Consider the following 23,441-nt stretch of genomic DNA (forward strand, 5'->3'; position numbering starts at 1 on the left):
CTATTTAGCTATGGCAACTGGAAGATTGTAAAAACGGGTCAGAATGAATGGATTGGTGGTCTGTGGTCTTATTTGTTTCTCATAGTATGGTGAAGCCTCAGTGTTTGGTGAGAGAGGAATAAAAACCACCAAATTGGGTATGGATAAACTGTGAGGCATCCCTGGCATTATGAAGTAGATGTGTGATAAAAGTTTTATGGCTGAGAGAATTTTTGTAAGAGTCAGAGAGACTGAACTTAAGATTTCATTAGAATAGGGAAGTCCTGAATGAGGGAAGTCTTGTTACCAGTGTAGATTGGAACTGTTCCTATAAACAGAAAGTCTTAGAGAGCTGCTGAGAGTACCAGAAGTTAAGTGACTTGTCCAGGATCCATGAGACAACAGGGTTTCCTGACTTCAGGATTCTCTAGTCATTATACTGTGCACTCTCTCACTATTATACTGTTATCTCTGATTTTTAGTAAATTGAATAATGACTTCTGTGACAAAACTGGAAATTTATTCTTTACACAAAGTGTTTTAGGATCTAAGAAATATTATAAATTATTCCATAAATACAGAAAACTACAAAATTACATTTATATTAAATTTCATAATTTGCTCCAAATGATTTTTTTGGATAGTGAGCTCCTTCAGATAGTTTTGTTTTCAGATAACATTGCATTGATTGTATCAAGCTCCAAAACAATGCAGAGCCTCCTCAAAGAAATCTGTAATGATTCAAAGAAATTTGTTCTGTCCATCCAAAAAACATAGACCAAATGTATGACAAATATCTATTGCCAGAGTTTTAACATGATCCTAAATGTACATAAAATAGAACTTGTTTAACAGTATATATATTTGGCACAGACCATATAGATAATTAATTAGCCTGTGTTTTTTTTGAAAGGAGAAGAATGGTTAGATTGCTTTTGGGAAAACTGCAAAGCTCCTTTACTAACTTCAGTCTTCCCATGAAAGAAAAGACTAAAATTTTACCAGTGTTGTTATATGACAATGAGACATGGAATGCAAGTACCTTTGGAGAAATAAAGATGAGAAAATAATGAAAGATGCATAGTGGATATTAACAATATAAGATAAAAATATAAAACCAGGGAAAAATTCTGAAGAAGAAAAAGGAGAAAGGGTGCTGTCAAGGAATGGTATGAGGGGAAAATAAGGTGGACTTGCAATATTGCTGCTGTTTGGATCTATGACATCAGAAAAATGAGTTCTTGACTTTCAAGTGAATTGGATTTAAATGAGGCAGAGGTGAGCAAAATCATGAAGCTCTCTCTGAGTCATTGAATTTCAATGGCAAGACATAGGTCAAGATGACTGGATGCAGTGGGAAACTTTGGCTTTTTTTCCACAGGCCATGTGGCATTGCAAGAAATACCAAATTGGAAGACAGAGTGCTTTATTGTTGCCCTCATTGTGTTGGAGATAGTAAGAAAGGCTTCCAACGTGTTAAATGGATTGCCGCATTAAACCTTTAGGACAATAAGAGTAAGAATTACATAAGATAAATGGGCATGGATGAATTATGATCTCTACTTTTAGAGGGAACTTTTGAATTGATGAGATCATATATTCATTTGAATATTTAAGACTTTGCATGCTATGCATGTATGTGTGGGTTTATATATGCATACAGCACATATTAGAATGACTATAGATCCTATAGACATTATGAAAGATAATTTCTGCTAAGGTGCTGGGTTCATGAAGGCTAAGTCAGTGGACATGATAGATTCTACTTCTAACTGGTCCTATTAAACTGGGAAGTGTCCTATATGGGGAGATGACGGATTGAATGTCTTTACCATTTTCCAATCTAGTTAAACTTACAAAAACTCATTATTAGGAGGATGGATCACAAACTAAAGATTGTTTTTCAATAATTGCTATTGATAGAATTTCTATTAAGTGAAAGGCACTATAATTTGGGTGATAAGGGTGAGGAAATAGTCTATATAGTTATGGTTTGTTGGAATAAGTATATATTATTTGCATTTGTAAGTAGAATTTGACATTTAAAGTCTTTCTCACTCTGGCTCCAACTTACTTTTCCAACCTTATTAGTTTCTTGATTATTATGGTAGGTCAAGATTAACAAACAAAAAGCAACTGCTCCTGAACAATTTCCCTTCTTCCTCACAACTTTAGGACTGCATAGGCTATTCCCATGCCTGAAATACACTTACTCTTCTTCACCTTTGCCTTAGAATCCCTAGCTTTCTTCAAGACTTGGCATATAGAACTTTTTCTAATTCTTTTGGCTATTAGTGTTTTTCCCCAAATTCATTGGTAACTATTTTGTTTGCGACTACCTACATGTGTGTATATATATGTATATGCATGTATGTATATGTCATCTCTTCTGATTCTAATGTAAGATCCTTGAGGAAAAGGACTGTTTCACTTTTGTTTGTAAATATACAGTGACTTGCAGAGTCTGGCATATAGAATGGTACTTAATAAATCTTTGTTGGTCCAGTCATTCTTTAAGACCTACTGTTTACCAGACAACTTATTTCTACTGGTAGTACTATTGCTTTAATACAGACTACACGTCTTTCCTAAGGAATATAAGATGGGAGATATTTAATGAAAGGTCTAGTAGATATCTATCAGAGAATTTATAGTCTCTCTCTCTCTCTCTCTCTCTCTCGGTTTTGCAAGGCATTGGGGTTAAGTCACTTGCCCAAGATTATGAGGATTGAAGAAGACTTAGATTAATTTATTTCTAAGATCCCTTCTAACTCTAAATTATATAATTCTATGATTTTCATATTACCAACCCTAATTTTGTTGCTTGAAAGTATGTATTTTGAGTTTTCTCAGTATTTTTATTTTTATTTTAAATAAAATTTGAACGTTTTTTTCTTATAGATGGGGAGAGGACATTAGAGAAAAGATTGAGATATAAGCATGCAAAAATAAGATAGTATTGATTTCTGGAGCGAATGAGTATGAGTGCTGTCATAGTGATAACACTGGTAAAGTATGTTCTTACAATATGGACTTACATCAGTACTTCCCAGTCTTTGAATTTAGAAGATGAGAGAGTAACCAAAAGATAAAAGCAGTGAAGCCCCCTTGAAGGCTAAAGTCACCCCCCCCCCCCCCAATGCAGAGGAATTCAGTTTTTGCTGAAGCGGTATACCTTTGTACCTTTTCTTAATTGTTAAGAATTCTTTTTCACTTGAAATTGAATATGCCTCTCTGCAACTTCCATCCTTGTTCAGACTTCTGGGACCAACAGAACAAGTCTAATCATAATCATTCTTTCACATGACAATTCTTCAGTATATGAAGAAAACTATTATATCCCTGTCAATTTCTTCTCCTGTATAAATATCTCCAGTCCTTTCAACTGATTCCTATAAAGCATGGTCTCTTGCACTCTTATTATTCTGTCTCTAAATATTTTCCAGTTTGTTGTTATACTTCTTAAAATGTCCTTAAACTGACCATAACAACTCCAGATGTGGTCTGACTGGGTCACAATATAAGAAAGTTATCATCTCTTTTGTCTTGGACATCTTCATGCCTTTTTAATTATGATAGAAGACTATATTAGCTTTTTGAGCCATTATCACCCAAAACCTCTAAATCTTTTTCAAATAAACTTTTACTTAACCCTAAAATCTTCAGCTAGTACTTGTGAAGTGCATTTTATCAACTCAGGTGAACAACTTTGGGCAGCTTAGGTGTTGCAGAGGATAAAATACTGGACCTTAAATCAGGAAAGACTTGTCTTCAAATTTGTCCTCAGTCACTAACTAACTGTCTGACTCTAAGGAAGTAACAGCATCAGTTTGCTTAAGTTTATCTCAGTTTCCTCAACTTTAAAATCAATATAATAATAGCATCTACCTCCCAGGGTTGTTGTGGATATCAAATGATATTTGTAAAGCATTTAGTATAATGTTTGCACCTTTGTAGACCTTTAATAAATTCTTGTTTCCTTACTCCCTTAAATTTCATTTTTTAAGACTTGGACCATTGTTCTACCCTGTCAAGATCTCTCTGAATCCAACTGTTTTCAGTATAGTTCACAATTTTGTGTTATTTGTATCTGTAATGAACATACCATCTATTACATCATCCAAGTCATTGATAAAATTTTAAAACATCACAAGGCTATGGATAAATTCTTGAGAAACTACCCTAGAGATTTCCCTTCAAACTCATAATAATCCATTAATGTGTACATCTAATAATTACACAAAATGTGATTTCACCTAACTTGCATAACCAGGTAGTCTACATCTTTCTTCCTTTCCCCTGAGGATGACATGAGTGACTTTGACTTTATCAAATGTTTTGCCCAAATCTTCATATATCATTTCTACAGCATTCTCTTGATCTGTTGGCATATTTATTTTGCCAAATAAGGAAATGAAATTAGTCTGGCATTCATTGCCATTCATGATGATTCATCAGCTTTTTAAATAATTAATGTTTCCCTTTCTGAACAGAAATTTCTTCTAATACATTTTAGAATCTTTACAGGGTTCAAAATCAACTACCCTGGTCTTGAACATACTGACATTTTTTTTTTGGTTTGAAAATCAAAACATTTGCCCTTTTTTTACTGTTTACCTCAGTCTTTTAAATAAGTCTATAAGCCACATTCTATAGTTTTTAGAATACTTCAAATTGTCATTCATCGTGATTTGGATATTGAATCCTTTAGAGGATAAATAAGAGATTTTTTGTCATTTCCTCCTGTGCCTCAGGTTTCAACTCTGCTTACCACTTTAAATTTTATCCTTACTCTGAGATTATTTTTCTAGTCAAAGAAAACATAAGCAATATAAAAATTGAGGAGTTTTGTCTTTTTTGTCTTCATTGTTGTATCTATTGGATATGATTCATCACTTATTCCATTTTCCTCTTGCCCTCAAAATATAGTGAAGTTTGCTATCTTTATAATTTATCATAAGTCTCAGCTCATTTTTAGCTTTAGTAATTTGACTCTATTTACGGGACCATAGCAGTCTTTGGTATTCATCTCCTATTATTTGTATTTGCTTTCTTCATCTATGCACACCATTAAGCAAAAGTCTACATTATTTAATCAGTCCCCTGTGCATCCACATTTGTCTTCTTGGACAGCTGCTCCTTTCTTGGTGTCACCCTGTTACCCTCTCCTGCTGTTTATATCTTTAGAATTTCATTTTTGAGAGTTCGCTATTCTTCTTACATCTTCTTACTTTCCCTGGTCTACTTATCCTTTTCTGAACACTTTAAACCTGCTCACCTCAAGTTGGATGGTCATTACAGGATGCTCAGTTGTCTTTTCCGTCCATCATGATTTCCAAAAGAATGATCACTTGTCTCTAAGATAAAATTATCAGTAACACTGTGGCATAAGTTATGCTCATTACAAAATAGTTTCATCTATTTATTAGAGCAGATAGGACTTGTACTTGCCAAACTAGAATCATAGACAAGCATTTTAATTAAAAATCCTCTTTTAAAAAAACAAACTGGCAACTCATTTTATCCAGCATCATGACAAATATTTTCAGTGTAAATGAATAGTTTTTGCATGAATCTTTCCACACACTGAAAATGATTAATTGAAGGGTTCCTCCTTTTTGGGATCTGAATAAATTATGGAGCCAATTATCTGAAAAATAGCTGGGAGAGGAGCTTCCAGAGAAGGGAACCTTATTACTAACCTCTTGTTAGTAATGTCAGTTCTTGGCTTCATTTGGACAGTCAAAAACTGGTCTTTGTTAAGTAGAAGCAAAATTTCTAATGAAAACCACAAAATAGGAGGTAGAGTAAAATAATTAAGTGTGTTTCAAAATTCTATAATTTCATAGCAAATGGAGGAAAAAAGAAAGTAATGGAAAAGTCAAGATTCTAAAATGTATTAAGAATTTTCTGTTCAGAAAGGGAAACAATAATTATTAAAAAGGAAAATTAATAATAGAAGTAGTAGTAGTAGTAGTAGTAGTAGTAGTAGTAATGGTAGTAGCATAAGTAATGGTAATTCTTTAAAAAAGACCTTAAAATTTCCAAATCATTTTTTCTTGCATTTTCCTTTTGTTATTCATATTAGTACTATCAAATAGCTAGATAAGGCAGGTGTTATTATCCTCCTGTTATAAATGAAGGCAAAAACTTATTCAAGTTTACATAGCAAGTAAGTGGTCAGGAACCTATGCATCATGATGACTTCTTTCGGTTTTCAAAGAACATTTATATCCAAGACATTATGCTACACATAGTAATAAAGGAGAGATAAAGGGTAATCATAATATAATAATCATATAATATAGTAATCATAATAATAGATATGCATAGCACTATAAAGTATCTAAAAGTGCTTTAAAGACACATAATTTTGTTTAGTATAATAGATTTAGATCTGAAAAGAATATTTGAAGCCTTGCACTTTAACCCTCTTGTTTTACAGATATGGAAACTGAGTTCCAAAATGATTGAAGTATTTGTTAAAGATCTAGAAATAATAAAGTGGCAAAACTGGTATTTAAACCCATATATTCTGTCTTGAAATTCAATATTTATCCTCACAATTCTATGAATTAGGTACCACAGGTATTCTCTTCATATTATAGTAAAGAAACCAAAGCTCAAAAATTAAGTAACTTTCTGAGCCAATCAGTCTCAGGTGGGATTTGTTACTGTCTTTCTAGAATTCCAAATTCATTACTCCGTCTACTATATTGTGTTCTTCTGCGTAAGTGAAAGAAGGATCTGATGGTAGTAATGAAAACTATAGGGGGAAAGAGAGGAAAAAAAGAAAAGAGGATAGGCTTTGTTTCTCTGTGTGTGTGTGTGTGTGTGTGTGTGTGTGTGTGTGTGTGTGTCTGTATGTGTGTTTGTGTGTGTGTTTGTGAATATTTGCATGTGCATGAATGTATTGGGTAAGTGGGATCAGGCTAGAAGCAAATATTAAAGTGATCATTGGACAATTGTTTGGTACCTTACAGTTTTAAAAATCATGAGAGTTTCAGGGTGGCTAGGTGGCCCAGTGGATAGAGCATTGGTCCTGGAGTCAGGAGTACCTGAGTTCAAGTCTGGCCTCAGACACTTAATAATTATCTAGCTGTGTGGCCTTGAGCAAGCCACTTAACACCATCGCTTTGTAAAAAACCTAAAGAAAAATCATGAAAGTTTGAACACACCTTAGTTTAAAACATTTAAAAAATTCTATTAGTGTAATTTGACTCAGATTATAAAAGGGTACAATCTATTAGAAACTGATTTAAAAAAATTCAAACCAAATACCTTAGTTTGCTTTTCTTGGAGTTAATCTACAGGGGGGAATTTATTTTAGACTTTGGGGGTAAAGCCCACTGCCTAATTATCCCAACATCCTTCTTATACCTGCATTTTTATTTTATGTCCTCTTTACACCTGTTTAATTAATCTTAAACTGATGATGCCAGCTGCTAATTAAACAGCCTCGAATGTGACTGACTGAAGGTAGTAATTTAGGATAATTAGCTTTGGTTTCAAACACTCAATTTTCACACTTTCTGCTCATTTTTAGAAAGGGGTGGCTTATTATTATGGATTGAGTGGGGACTGTCCACATATCTTGCTACTGGACACTGTGAAGATGAAAAAAAAATTTTTGGGTATCCAGAGAGGACTAGGGAACATTTGTGCTGGAGAAATGGTGATGAGAATTCTTTACCACTCTGAGATTTTAAATGGATAGTCTGTTGTTCAAAAATGAGGCTGCTTTGCAACCTTTGCAAATAGAGCATACATGTACATTTTGAGGTCCTTCCCTCCAAAAAATTGCACATTGTTTATTTCCTGTGATCAATAACAAGCTAGACATCTATGGTTAGGTGTCATAGATGAGTACAAGTTGTATTATGCAGATAGGGAAGAGAACAGTGTCTGAGAGTCTCAGGGGCTCTGAATTAGATGTAAAATCAGCCAAGCAAGTGGATACAGGATTGGATCATTCAGCAAAGGTATGGACAGAGAAAAGAACCATCAAGGCTCAAGAAAAGACCTTGAAGTTAGTCACCTCCCAGTTAGAAAATGGGAGAAGAGAGATGTGACTCCTCCCTTTTGAAGATTTAGGGGATAGACCTTATCCCATGATCTTACCCAAATCTTCATCTTTGCAACCTAGGCCATAACCAGGCAATGACCACTAGCCCCGGCAATTACTGAACAGCTTTTGGGTTTAGGGAGCCCTGGTTTGTTATCTTATTGACATTTATTTTCTCTAAATTTCAACAATTATTTAATTCAAAGGAGTGGCTGGAGAAAAACTTCAGTGCCTTGGAGGCAAATTCATTGCTAAGGCTGTACTTTCATATATGCTAATGAGATTCTTTTACTCACATCTTTTACTAAGTGTAGAAAGTTCTATTAGGCACCAAAGTAGTCTGAATGATATATCCAATAAAGCTGCTTACCACATATATGTTATTCATAGTATATATATGTGTGCTCACTATATACTATGCTATTCATAGTATAAATTCATCTGGGTAAGACTTGCCCTTAATATCCCATTCTCTCTAAAACTTGGCCCTTATGTCCTCAAAACCTGTTTAAGTCTAAAATGAATGTACCCTTATACAAAGACAAGGGAAAAAGATTTTTTTCCTTCTAGGAACCTGCAGAGTGTGTGTGTGTGTGTGTGTGTGTGTGTGTGTGTGTGTGTGTGTGTGTGTATTGGGTACCTGATGGGACTAGAGAGGGGTCAGAAACAACATGTACATATATAAATATACATGAAGATGTTATGAAAATAATAAGTCTGTTCACTTTCTAGTAATAATTGTAGAAGTCATGAGTTTTAAAAACCAAGTCTAAAAGATAATTAAATGATTATGGTCTGATTTTAAGTTCTTTATATTCACAGCAGACATCCACAGAGGTTATCACAGTATCATAATTTAGACCTGGAAAAAGATCTTAGAATACACTGAATTCATTCACTAATTTTTGTAGATAAGGAAACTGGGGCTGAGAGATTTAATGTTCTTGCTCAGGGTCTCATAATAGGGAAGGTAGGAAATGTCACATGCCTGATTTAAACTCATCTTCCTACCTCACAACCCAGCACATTCATTCTATCACCTGTGAGAAGCAAAGAAATCACACGGCTGGTTGGTATGAAGTCTGGGATTAGAGCTTGGGTCTTTTGATGCTCAGTGTAGGGTTATGTTGCTCACTGAATTTTCCCCAGATAGTTTTTCCTCCAGGTTTTTATAAGTGGAGCTTCATGAGTGTTTATTTTTCAGTATACACAGTTCACATAATTCATGTGACCTCTGACTATGTAGTTAGTTAATTTTAAGTTCAATCAATCCATCAATCAGTACTTATTAAGTAATTCCTATGGGTCAGGTAAGATGCTAATAGAAAGAGAAAAGTGAAAGTAGACTATGCTCTCAAACACGAAAAAAATACAAAATAATTTGGGGAAGAAGAAGAAGAAGAAGAAGAAGAAGAAGAAGAAGAAGAAGAAGAAGAAGAAGAAGAAGAAGAAGAAGAAGAAGAAGAAGAAGAAGAAGAAAATTTTGTTTGGGAAAACTATCCAGCAAGATTAGTTTTGTAAATCTGTAGTTCTTCTCTGCTCTCATACCCAAACAACAAAGGTTATTCTATTTTTTTTTCAATTACATGCAAAGGTAGTTTTCAAAATTCATCCATTTGCAAGTTTTTGAGTTCCACATTTTTTTAAACAGTCTCCCAAACAATCTGGTAAAAGTTGTAGATGCACAATTGTTTTTTAATGTATTTCCATATTAGTCATGTTGTGAAAGAGGAATTAGAATGATGAGGGAAAGAAACTATGTGATAAGAAAGAAAAAAACAAAAGAAATTTTAGAAACTGAAGATAATAAGCTTTGCTCTGCATTCAGACTCTATAGTTTTGTTTTGTTTTATTTTGTTCTTCTGGATGTAGTTGTCATTTTCTACAACAGGTCTTTCAGGATTGTTCTTGATCCCTGAACTGAGAAGTAGAGCTGTGTCCTTCCTTCATGGTTGATTCATCTTACAATGTTGCCATTAATGTGTAAAATGGTCTTGTTCTGTTCACTTCAGTTCAAGCAAGTTTTACATGTTTTTCTAATGTCCAATTGCTCATGGTTTCTTACAGAACAACAGAATGTTACTATGTAACATTCATATACCATAACTTGTTCAGCCATTCCCCAAATGATGGATATCCCCTCAATTTCCAGTTGTTTGACACTACAAAAAGAGCTGCTATCAATTCTGAAACATATGATGTGCCCATTTTTTATGATCTCTTCTGGATATAGACCTAATAGTGGTATTGCTGTGTATTCTATTTCTAAAGTTGTTAATTTGAAATTCATTGCATTATATTAGAGAATAAGTGATATTTTTAACCTGAATCTTCACATTGTGCAAGCTAGTCATTAGCTATTTTTTTTAGGTTTTTGCAAGGCAAATGGGGTTAAGTGGCTTGCCCAAGGCCATACAGCTAGGTAATTATTAAATGTCTGAGGTCAGATTTAAACTCAGGTACTCCTGACTCCAGGGCTGGTACTCTATCCACTGCGCCACCTAGCTGTCCCCCCATTAGATATTTCTTAAGTGCTTATTATGGGTCAGATACTGTAGTTAAGTACTGGAAAGGCAAAAAGATAGTCCTTGCCTCCAAGAAGCTCTTTGATGGGTGAGAGAACACCTGCATACACAAGACTTTGTGTGTGTGTGTGTGTGTGTGTATGTGTGTTTATTTAGATATTTATATACATATACATGTGTGTGTGTTTATATATTATGGGTGTATATTCTCTCTCTCTCTCTCTCTCTCTCTCTTTCTCTCAAATGGAAATTAATTCCAGAAGAAGGATTAGTAGCATGGGGAGTGAGGGAAGAAGTGGGACCAAGAGATTTGAGCTGAGTCTTAAAGGAAGCCAGGAGACAGAGATGAGGAGGGAGAAAATTCCATGCGTTGGGGATAAACAGAGAAAAAGTATGGAGTCAGGAGATGGAGTATCATCTTTTATGAAGAAGAAGAAGAAGAAGAAGAAGAAGAAGAAGAAGAAGAAGAAGAAGAAGAAGAAGAAGGCCAGAGCCTCTGGATCCTAAAATCTATGGAAGGAATTGTAGAATGGAGCTAGGTCTTTGGAGGACTTGGATCCTGGAGATAATGAGAAACCACTGGAGTTGATTGAGTAGGGGAGTGACATAGTCATCCCAGTTTAGGAAGATTACTTTGGCAACTCAACAAAGAATGTATTGGGAGTAGGGAGACCAATTAGTTATCCATTGTAATAGGGTGTCAGATATGAATGGAAAGAAAGGAATATATTTTAGAGAGGCTGAGAAAGTAGAGAGGGCAAGATTTAACAATAGATGAGTTAAATGGGGATGAAGTTGAGTGAAGAGTGAGGGATTGAGGATGATACCAAGGTCATGTCTGGTTGGTTGGGAGGAATGTGGCACCATTAACAGTAATAAGGACATTCAGAAGGGGGGCGGGGCTTTGGATGAAAGGTAGCAAGTTCTCTTTTTGACATTGAATTTTGAGTTATCTACAGGACAAATGTTAAAGAGCTATGCTAATACAAGATATTCTTTACATAAACATGTAAACACAAATGCACACGTACAATGTTCACTAGACTGTTTGCCAGTGAGGGGGGGTGGGGTGAGGAGGAAGGATGGAAGAAAATTGTGTAAATTATAATTATGCAAGTAGATTAATGTTGAAAAACTTTCATAACTTGTAATTGAAAAAATAAAATATCAATAAAAATGATAGTTGTTCTTGCTGTTGTTAAGCAACTACTAAGTGCAAAGCGTTGTGTTAGGTGGATAGGATGAAAAGAAAAGCAATTTACTATTCCTCCAGGAAAGTTGTGACTTTCCCAAGGTAATCTAGAGATCACAAGAGGTGAGATTTGAGCCCAAGTCTTCTGACTCCAGAGCTAGAGTTCTTTTTTGTTTAGGTGTTTTTTTTTTTTGTTTGTTTTTTGTTTTTTGCAAGGCAATGGGGTTAAGTGGCTTGCGGTAATTATCAAGTGTCTGAGGTCAGATTTGAACTCAGGTACTCCTGACTCCAGGGCCAGTGCTCTAGCCACTGTACCACCTAGCCGCACCTAGAGTTCTTTTAACCTTTTCATTTTTTTCTGCATTGTTTTTATGGTTCTTGACTCTGTTTCTAATCTCTGTGTTCCTTTTGTCTTACAGTTTTTTATGTACATCCCCTTATTAAATTGTAATCTTCCTGAGGGCAAAGACTATATCTTTTTATTTTTGTATTCTCAGTGTCTAACATGGTGTCTGGCACCATGCATAAAATGCCAAATATGACTGGACTGCCTTGAAATGAATACTAAATACTAAGCACCAATTTGACAGTTGAATTGGGTTAAAATGGCCTGTCATTTCCTTTGTAGATACCTCAAATCAGCTATGCATCGACAGCTCCAGAGCTCAGTGATAACACCCGGTATGACTTTTTCTCCCGAGTGGTTCCACCTGACTCCTATCAAGCTCAAGCCATGGTCGATATTGTGACAGCTCTTGGATGGAATTATGTGTCAACACTGGCTTCTGAGGGGAACTACGGTGAGAGTGGTGTGGAAGCATTTACTCAGATCTCCAGGGAAATTGGTAAGTGGGCATTGATCAGGTTTTTGTATTTCCTGTTGACAGGTTGCTCAAGACTGAGCATCACCAAGTGCTGTCTGGACCATGTGGAATAATCAGATGTATGACCTAGACTGTCTGCTCTTGAGGGAGGCTGGGCATATTATGAATGATTCTGTTGTATGTCTGTCAAGGTGACATGTTGGTAATAATTTAGGAAAGAGTTCCTGGCTCAGGCAAACATTTTAAGAAGTTGTCTTGTTAGATGAGGGAGTTTTCCTATGTACTGGAGCCACCATGAATTTGAATAAATGACATGCTACTTTATTGTTTCAGAATGAATTTTACATTTGCAAGTCATTAAATTAAAAAAAAACCCACAGAAGCATTCAATATGCATTAATGGTAGGATCAGACTACTAATCTTATTAAAGAGTAATGCTGCAATAGTCCCCAAAGCCATGTTTCACTGATATCATTATCAACTGGTTCTATCATCTAGACATTTTTTCATATTTTCATTCTTGCCATGTATTTGTATGCTTGTTGTAGGATTGGAACCCAATGTGTAATCATCAGGAAGCATTGGTCTGAGGGTTAGGGCATGGTTTCTCATCCCAGAATGGGTGTTTATTCTCTCTCACACACAAATGGCAATTAATTTACTCTTTTGCATGGTTATAGAGTATATTCATCATACAATGACAGTCTCATAAGTGCATGACCTTGGTTGTAAGATGGAAAAGATGAGGCAAAATGGATGGTTCAGTGTAAATCCATGTCTTATTAGGGGCAGCTAATGGGATAGTGAATAATGCTGGGCCTGGAATCGGGAAGATCTGGATTCAAATCTAAGCTCATACACTTATGGCTTTGTGTTCCTGGGCAAGTCACTTAACCTCTGTTTGTCTAGGTTTTCTCAATGATAATATGATGATAATTATAGCACCTACCTTACAGGGTTTTGTGAGGATCAAATGCAAAAAAGGTATGAAGAATATAATAACTTATCTCTCCCTCCATTTGTTTTTAAAAATACAAAAAAAAAGTTCTTCAAGGTTTTTATATTTCTAAGAGTAAGAGTCCCTTTATTTTGTATATGAAAAAAGAGAAGTCATCATGTAATGCATATTTACTACTATTATTGTAATCAATGCATTATGAATAATATTTGAAAATTTGTTTCTATAGCAGAATAGCAAAATTTCATGGGAAAAATAAAAATATATTATTTTTGAGTTGTGGGAGATTTCAGATTCCACATAAGAAAAGTCTTTTAGAACAAAGAGAAGATAATGAAATATTCCTTCTCCTGAATGTTTCCTTTACTAATTCTACACAGCTTATCAATCAATGCTGTCCTTTGTTTAATTCCACAAGAAAGCATGGTATCCTTGTGGCTTTCTTGGTTTCAAATGTAGGATTAATTAAAAATAATAGGCCTAATCCCATGCAAAGAGAGTAAATTCACCACTTAGGATTAATAGTATTTCTTTTGGGGAACCATCAGGACTCACTCTTATAGTGAAGTAAATGTTGTGGTATAATCGTGTTTCAACATCATTAATGAGAAAGACAATAGGGATAGATTCGAACTCAACTCTTTTTGTCTCTAGATTTGGTACTCTATTTATTACCTCACCTAGCTACCCTAGAGAAGTTATAAGATAGATAACAAGTAATTCACCAATTCTGCTTGCAGAAACCAAAGGTGTCTTGGGAGTAGATGCCTTTTAAAGGCAGATTTGGAGCTTTATTTCAGCATGTGGGAGAACTGTGAAGAACAACAAAACATTATGGGACCATAAGATAATATTGAGGCATAGATTAGGTATAAGTGTTCTGTAGCATACTCCCAACAGAGATTCTGAGTCAGGAATACCTAGATTCATGTCCTACTTGTAGCAGACTTTATGACAACGAACAAGTCACTTAACCTATATACCAGGCACTTTTTTTTTAAACTATAGGTCCCAGAGTTGGGTGTCATATGAATTGTAATAGAGAACTCATCCCCCTAAACTCTCTATACTGATGAAATCACAGGTTTGGTAATATAGTACATATATATCTATATTTTCAGATACATTGATATGGTTACAGAGACATATTTGATAGGCTATATTTCATGTCAGATGTCCTTATTTTTGGTCTTATATAGGTGGTTCAAAGTGCAGGACACTAATCTTTGATTAGAAACCCAACTGATTTAACCATTTAGATTGCTTTGACCAATTGATCAGTTTGGCAGTGAGTATAGACCAAGTTATGCTTGTTTTCCTCTGAAAGTATTAATTCTGTATTGCACTTTTATGAGTGACCTTGATAGGTCTATGTCAAAAGAGCATTGCAACCTTCCCTTGCCTCCTTTTCCATATCCTACCATAAAGTCTTCAACAGGAGTCCACTCAATATTCTATGAACAGTTCTCTAGATCACTTAATATTTCATGGATATAACTGGAATAAACAAATTGTCTTTTGGTTGTCCATTCACATTCATGATTGGTATAACATCTCTAGGGTAGCTAGGTGAAGTAATAAATAGAGTACAAAATCTAAAGACAAAAAGAGTTGAGTTCAAATCTAGTCCCAGACTCAATTACCATGTAATGTGGGGCAAAGAATTGACTTATTCTCTGTCTTACTTTTGTCATCTGTAAAATGGGAATAAAATAATCACATCTAACTCTTAGGGTTGTAAAGATCAAATAAAATAATCTTTGTGAAGGAGCATTTTATAGAATCTCTGTTGGGAGTATGCTACAGAATTCTTATACCTAATCTATACCTCTACATTACCTTATGGTCTCATAATGTTTTGTTGTTCTTCACAGTTCTCCCAGATGCTTAAATAAAGCTCCAAATATGCCTTAAAAAGCATCTACTCCCATGACACCCTTGGTTTCTGCAAGCAGAACTGGTGAATTACTTATTTTCTAATATCACTTCTTACCAATGTGATGGATTCCCAGGAAAAGAAAACTAATGTATGCCCTTTTTTAAAAGACAATTTTGAGATGAGAGCTTGCTCTTTTTGATTTCTTCACAAACTGCAATGTTGTGTGTATACTCATATCTTTCTCTGGATCTGTGATCTTCTTGATGTAGTACTGTCTCCAAGATTCAGATCTGCCAATCTAAGAAACATGTATTAGGTAACTACTATATATTAGGCACTATGCTAACCACTGGGGATGCAAAGAAAGGCAAAAGACAGTCTGTATTCTTAAGGAACCCCCAGTCTAATGGAGAAATTATATGTGAAAAGTAGATTCAAACAAGCTGTATACAAGTTAAAGAGGAAATAATTAATAGAGAGGAGGTACTGGAACTAAAGGGGATCATTGGATAAGTTTCCCTTTGAAGGGTAGGATTTTAGCTTGCATATGCAGGAAACTAGGAGACAGAGATGAGTAAGGATAGCATTTGAGGTATGTGGAATTGCCAGTAAAAATGCCCAGTCAGGAGATGGAGTATCTTGTATGAGGAACAGAAAGGATGCCAGCGTCATTGAGTCACAGAGAAATGGGATCACAGAGCAAGGTATAAAAACACTGAAAAGGTGGGCTGGTAGTGAGCAGATTACAAAGGGTTAGAACACAAAGCAGAAGATTTCATATTTGATTTTAGAGGTGATTAGGAGCCATTGGAATTTTTTGAGTTGTGGGGGGGCTTGAGGGGGAATGACATGATCAACTCCAGACTTAAGGAGGATTACTTTGAAAGCTGAGTACAGGATGGGGAGAGACTTGTGATTGGGAGACCAACCATAATATTATTGCAATAGTCTGGTTGTGCTGTGATAAATCGCAGTGTTATAGGAGAGAAGAGGAAGTATGCAAGAGATATGAAAACTGACAAGCCCTTGCAGCCGATTAGATTTAGAGATGAGAGAGAGAATATGAAGAGTCAAGAATGCCATCTAAGTTGGGAGTTGGAATGACAGAGGATGGTGGTACTTTTGACAGTAATAGAGAAGTTTGCAAGAGAGAAGAGTTTTGTGGAAAAGATTATGAGTTCAGTTTTGGACATATTGAGTGGACATATTTGGACATATTTAGAGGACATCTAGTTTGAGAGGTTAAATTGGTATTTGTAGATGGGAGAATAGAGGTCAATCAACAGAGAGATTAGCATTGAGAAAGTCACTTTGAGCATCATTAGCACAAGAATGATAATTGAATCCATGGGAATGATGAAATCAAGTGAAAGAGTATAAACATAGAAGAGAAAAGTGTCCAAGATAGAACTCAGTTTGACAGATCACAACTCAGTTATACATTTTCATCTATGTAATTCTTATTCATGTCTATATATTATATTGAGTGCCTTCCTCTGTTGCTCTTTTTATTGCATGGCTGTGGAAATTTCAAGCTAACTGTTGGTTAACTCTCATTCTCACTCCATGATCAATCTGCCTGCTTTTGGGTCATCTATTTCTTTGGTAATATCTTTCTTCCCTTCTTCTCTTATAATTCTCTATTGGTAATATGCTTCCATATACTTACACCCATTGTGCAACTATGTATTTTATTTTGGGTAATCTAAAACTTTAAATCATTAGAGATTGTGGTAATCAATAGTCCTTAACTAAGTAGTATCACTGAAAGAATATTAATAATTAAAATATGCACAACTGGTCAGGGAGAAACTTGGAGTCATTAGAAGTTTCATATAATTTCCCAAATGCTATCTATCCTTATTCCTTCAATTCTTGACCAATATAAAAATAACAGCAACAATTATAATAAACAATAATTAGCATTCATATAGCACCTTAAGTTTTGCAAAACCCTTTATACAACTTTTTGAGGAATATGTTATTTTCCTTATTTTGCTGATGAGGAAGTTTAAGCAAAGCGGGATTAAGAGGAACAAACCTATTAAATTTCTGAGGCAGGGTTTGAACACATGTCTTCTTTTTTAAAAAATTTGTTTTCCCCAAGGCAATGGGGTTTAATGACTTGACCAAGATCACAGAGTTAGGCAATCAGCAAGTGTCTTGGATCAGATTTGAACTCAGGTTCTCCCAACTCCAGGGCTGGTGCTCTATCTACTACACTATATAGCTGCCCCTGAACTCATATCTTCTTGATTCAAAATAAATTATTCTATCTCCTATACTACCTAGCTGTCACAATTCATCATCTATCTATGGTGTCTGTCCAAAATTTGTATCTGGACCATGTCAATGAGTTGTCCATCCAACTGTGTTTTATAGTCTATATCATAGGTATTTTTTAATCTAGAATATGTACATTTAAAAGATAACATTTTAATATTATTTTAAATTTCATAGGACACTATATTTATTCTCAATTGATCTTTTAGAAAATATTATGTGGTAGATAGTACAACTATTATTGTCCTCTTTGTAGTAATCAAGGAGCTAAAACTGAAAAAGGAAAAGAGACTAAAGTCATGCAGATTACAGATAATAGTTAGGCATCAAATTCAGTTCTTATGAATCTAAATTCAGTGACCTTTCCACTATACAGAAATAAATATTTGCAACACATAAGTGTAATGTTTTCCTATAAACATTATAACTTTCCAATTGCTGTAGAATCTGTTGAGAGACAGTGGTCAGAATGTTTGGTTATGTCGAGGTTTTTTTAAAGTGCCTTGGGAATTACTTGGCTTTTATTTTGGACAGCATTTCCTCACTCAGGTAATACCTGTCACATCAACATATTCAGGTTGTGGCTTTAATTATTGCTACTTCTATGTTTGTCCTAAGAGTGAGAGAAAATCATTTTAGTGCCCCAAGTGAGGATTTGATTAAATCACCACTTTCCTTCCCTGTTGATCTCTCTGTATTTTGTGACATGATTGTCCATTCTATGTCAACTCTCCTTCACTGATCTGGGGTAAAAGGAGTAGAAGAATTATCAGTTGGGATGCAGAATGTTGAAAAGGCCAAATTTGTGCCATGCTTCAATATGCCATGAAATACATTAGCTGTTGTAAGCATCCCTCATTTTAATAACAGATTGTATCTAAAACAAAAATAACTGAAAATGATAATAATTGACATGGCAAAGGGTAGCAACTTAACCCATTTTGAAATTATCTACTGATTAACAAAAGTGCTATAGTTTTGTAATAATTGTTTCTCTTTCTACAACAATTGATGTCAGTGCATCTGTAAAATCCTTTGCATATTGATTTTGATAAAGGGCTATTCAGATTCAGTGTTTTAGGAGACTTTGAGAATTATTTTTTTTTTTTTTGCCTAAAGTCTTCTGATCTTCTGATCTTCTTGAATGCTTATAAATGTTGATTGCCTAGAAATTTGGGTATAAATTGAGACTTCCCACAATTTGTCCCTGATGCATTCCGACAGATCATAATGAAATAATATTGAAAAGAAAATCAATTTCATGAGAAATTGCTTACTCAGTTTGATTAGAAACTTTTCTTTGTAGAAAGATCTATGTTTTGGTGAATAAAAATATCCACTTCATAACTGGAAGACAACGTTTAGTATTTGTTGAACAGTTGTCAATCTTTGGCATCATGATTTTTGACTTTCTTGGTGACTATGTTCTTTTTCATTATATGAATTTTTTTGTTTCCCAATTACATACAATGATAGTTTCTACCAGTCATTTTTTGCAAGGTTTTCAGTTTTACAATTTTCTCCCTCCTTACCTTCCCTCCTGCCTCCCCCACAACAGAATTTACATTTACATCTATGATAAGTATAGATCAAAAATGAGAGGATAAATTATGAGAAATATAAGAGTTATGAAAGAATCATATCCAAAAGGAAGACAGAAAACATTAGAGATGGCAAAAATTGCATAATACATAAGACAACTTTAAAAAATTGAAGCTAATTAGCTTTGGGCATTGTTTAAATTCCACAGTTCCTTCTCTGGATTTAGTTGGTGTTCTCCATCACAAATCCCCTACAATTGTCCCTGATTATTGCACTGATGGAAGTTCATCGTGGTTGATCATAATCCCATGTTGTTATTATATATAATTTTCTTCTGGTTTTGCTCATTTCAGACTTTTCTGAAATCTCTTCTCTGATGATTTCTTTTAGAACAATAATGTTCCATCACATACATATACCACAATTTGTTCAGTCATTCCCCAATTGTTGGGCATCCCCTTGATTGCCAATACTTTACCACTGCAAACAGAGTGACTATGAATATTTGTACATGTGGGATTTTGTTTTGTTTTATTTTTAGGTTTTTTTTTGGCAAGGCAATGGGGTTAAGTGGCTTGCCCAAGGCCACACGGCTAGGTAATTATTAAGTGTCTGAGGCCAGATTTGAACCCAGGTACTCCTGACTCCAGGGCCGGTGCTCTATCCACTGGGCCACCTAGCCGCCCCTGCATGTGGGATTTTTTACCCTTTTTCATGATTTCTTCAGAACACAGAGCCAATAGTGATGTTACTAGATCAAAAGGTATACACATTTTTATTGCCCCTTGGGCATAATTCCAAATAGCTCTCCAGAAATGTTAGATGAATAGTGATTATGTTCTTTAAGCCTGATTTTCTCAAGGAGGAAAAAGAGAAAAGTAACATGATAAAATTATGATAAAGTGATTTAAAAACATAGCTTCAAAGTACCAAATGATATCATTACAGTGTGGTGTTATGGACTAATGAAAAGAGTATGGAATTAAGAGTCAGAGATCTAGGGTGGCTAGGTGGCGTAGTGGATAAAGCACCGGCCTTGGAGTCAGGAGTACCTGGGTTCAAATCCGGTCTCAGACACTTAGGAATTACCTAGCCGTGTGGCCTTGGGCAAGCCACTTAACCCCATTTGCCTTGCAAAAAAAAACCTAAAAAAAAAAAGAGTCAGAGATCTGAGCTCAAATGTCATTGATTACCATTGATTGACTGACTGTGAGTGATGTTCCTTAAGTCACAATATCTCTGGGCTCAGTTTCTTCATTTAAAATATTCAGGTTTCACTAGATTATTTTAATGATCTCTTCCAGCTCTAAATATCTTGTCTTCTAATCCTTTGAAGCCAATGAGAAGAATAACTGAAGTTAAGATAGACTTTTAAACCAAAAAACATTTTTCTCATTTAAAATTGCTATGCTAGTTAATCCTGTTATTAGAATCTCCATGAATTTGCTCAAGGTTATAACTGTAGTAAGTATCAGAATTTAAACTCAAATTAAGGTCTCCTGATTCTAAGTTCAGTCCTCTTAAATATACTGCCACTTCTTTTAGGGGCAGAGTAACATCTGTCCTAGTTAGAAAGCAGCAGTTACTGGGTTCACCAAAGGGAAATCATGAGGCAAACATTGGTGAGGCCTTGTCATCAAACACATCTAGATAGTAATCTTTTGAGCAATCTTCCCTTTATCAAGGTTGTCCAGGCTATGAGATCTTTAACTACATTTGTTCCAAGGCAAAGCAAAAATTAATTGTAATACTTCTGATTTATATGATACTGCAAGTTGGCAAAATATTTTTGTCACCTGAGAGATTGGCAGCAACTCTATTTTACAGATGTATTGTCTTATGTATTATGCAATTTTTGCCATGTCTAATGTTTTCTGTCTTCCTTTTGGATATGATTCTTTCATAACTCTTATATTTCTCATAATTTATCCTCTCATTTTTGATCTATACTTATCATAGATGTAAATGTAAATTCTGTTGTGGGGGAGGCAGGAGGGAAGGTAAGGAGGGAGAAAATTGTAAAACTCAAAACCTTGCAAAAAATGACTGGTAGAAACTATCATTGTATGTAATTGAGAATGCATGTGTGGGTTAAGTAATTTAAGTAATTTCATACATAATCATGGAGTATGTGAGGTGGGATTTGACAGTCCCTCGTGTCCCCAGGTTCAACACTTCTTCCTCCAGTCAAGTTACTTCTCAGAATGGACTTGAATACGTTCTTACAGAAGCCTAGGAAGTAGGATGTGACAAATGAGGCAAGAATTGTATCTTCTTGACTTAAAGTAGTCGAAGAGTCAGTAACCTGGGTTAAAGAGTAAGTCTAACATAATAGTAAGTGTCTTTACCTTGGTGTTCCTTCTGAAAAGAATGGTTTCTATCCTCAAATTGAGAAAGGATAATCTTTGTTACAGCAAAAGATTCATAAGGAGATGGAATAACACATGGGTTCCTATTGATTTGGTCTACATTAATTTTCTTTACATATTAACATTTTTTAGGTTAAGAATTTCTTGGCCTTTTGTTAGCTGTTTTTGATACAAGTGAACTCTTCATAATGGGTGTACCCTGGATTTTTCGTGTACCTAACAGCCATATATCCCTACAGTCTTATGTAATTCAAGAAAAGTTCTATCCTCCCCAAGTTTGTATCCTGCCTCAGACCCTGGGTAAGTCACATTATTTCTCTGTCTCAGTTTCTTCATCTATAAAATGAGAGAGTCAAGAGTCAGTGTTTTCTAAGGTTCTTTCCAATTAAAAAAATCTATGATCCTATGAAATTATGAGAATCTTTGCCTGCTTGTTTTATTCTGTTATTCCCTTTGGTCTCTATTAGGAATGAAGGAAAGAAATAGCTTAGCTGTGTTTTGAATGATAAAAATATAATCTGTCACCTAGTTTATGATGGGATAAGCTTTAGAGATCATTGTTTTCACTTTTTTTATGTGATTTCATTTATGGTGTCAGGAAGATGTCAAATAATATGGATGCATGGCTTGTTTACTAGAAGCTGTAGGACCTGTGCCTAAAGTTCTAATTTTGACCCTTTTGAGTTCTTGGTTAAGATGTATTTGAATAGTATATAAACTCCACCATTTCTCAAAAGAAAGGAAGGGTAATAAATAGTATGAGTATCTCACAAGGTGAGGGAGAAGTAGGCTAATGCTGATAAACAATAGATATAAAAGTACTGTCTTTTTTATAGGGATTTGAAAAATATTTCTCTGTAGCTCTTCTATGCAGTAATCAACTTCATGCATGACTTATGAGAGATGGCAGTCTTGCAAATTGTGAAAAGACAGTTCAGGTTTTTGAAGACAGAAAGGGACCACTCCTGTCAAGTTTTCTACAATGCATTGTCATAAACATAAAACATTTATTTCTTTACAAATTCAGTAAACTACTAATAGGAACTTCTTGAAATTAATTAATTAATGATGTGCCTACTATGCATAAGGTAAAATGTTGGTTATAAATCTTTTGAAATGCTAATAAAACATCCATGAAATTAACTCATTTTTGCATACAAAATGCCTGACATATATATCAACATACTTGATTTCAGAGTGTGGTTTTGTTTCTTTCTAGAAGCAATGGGGTAAAAGAAACATCATTTCTCCTCTTCAGCTGAAAAGCACCCACTGATCACATTTTTCTAACATTGCCTGCCTTTATCTCCATATATGTTTGATGGAAAGCTCTTTTTTCCCTCCTTGGTTTGTAAACGAGACCTGACTTTCTATTCACTAAAATGGATGCACTCTAAGATTAAAACAAAATATTTTCAATGACAGAAAGAGAAGGATACATAAAATGCAGCCCTTTTCTTTCAGATGTTCATTGCTTTAGAAGAATGGATTCAAGCTGGCAAAATCAATTTAAAAAAAGCATTAATGTTCTAAAACACTATCGCAAAAAGAAACATTTAAATTCAATTGGAAGTTTTACTTTTTTATTTATACAGCTGAGTTCCATTGATAACACCACATTTCAAGTTGCAAACAATATTTAATTAATATTAACACCATGTAATTGGTAAGAATAGCTTCAAAGATGTGTTTGAAAATTTGCAAATTAGACCTGCAGGTGCATTGATACTAAAGCAGCTTTAGAATGAGTCAAAGAAAGTCTATATGACTTAGAAAAAATAATTATTATAGAACCTGATGAAACAGAATATAATTTCAAAGGTT

General features: G+C 34.7%; 1 protein-coding gene across 1 annotated transcript in view; it reads left to right on the top strand.

Moving 5' to 3' along the window:
- GRM8 (glutamate metabotropic receptor 8) overlaps positions 1–23,441 on the top strand; it is a 959,071-nt gene that overhangs the window by 180,542 nt on the left and 755,088 nt on the right. The window contains exon 3 of the mRNA XM_074193782.1: positions 12,390–12,606. Within this exon, the coding sequence (XP_074049883.1) occupies positions 12,390–12,606 (217 nt within the window). The remainder of the gene's footprint in view (positions 1–12,389; positions 12,607–23,441) is intronic.

Source organism: Macrotis lagotis, chromosome 7, assembly GCF_037893015.1.
Source record: "Macrotis lagotis isolate mMagLag1 chromosome 7, bilby.v1.9.chrom.fasta, whole genome shotgun sequence".
Lineage (NCBI taxonomy): Eukaryota > Metazoa > Chordata > Mammalia > Peramelemorphia > Peramelidae > Macrotis > Macrotis lagotis.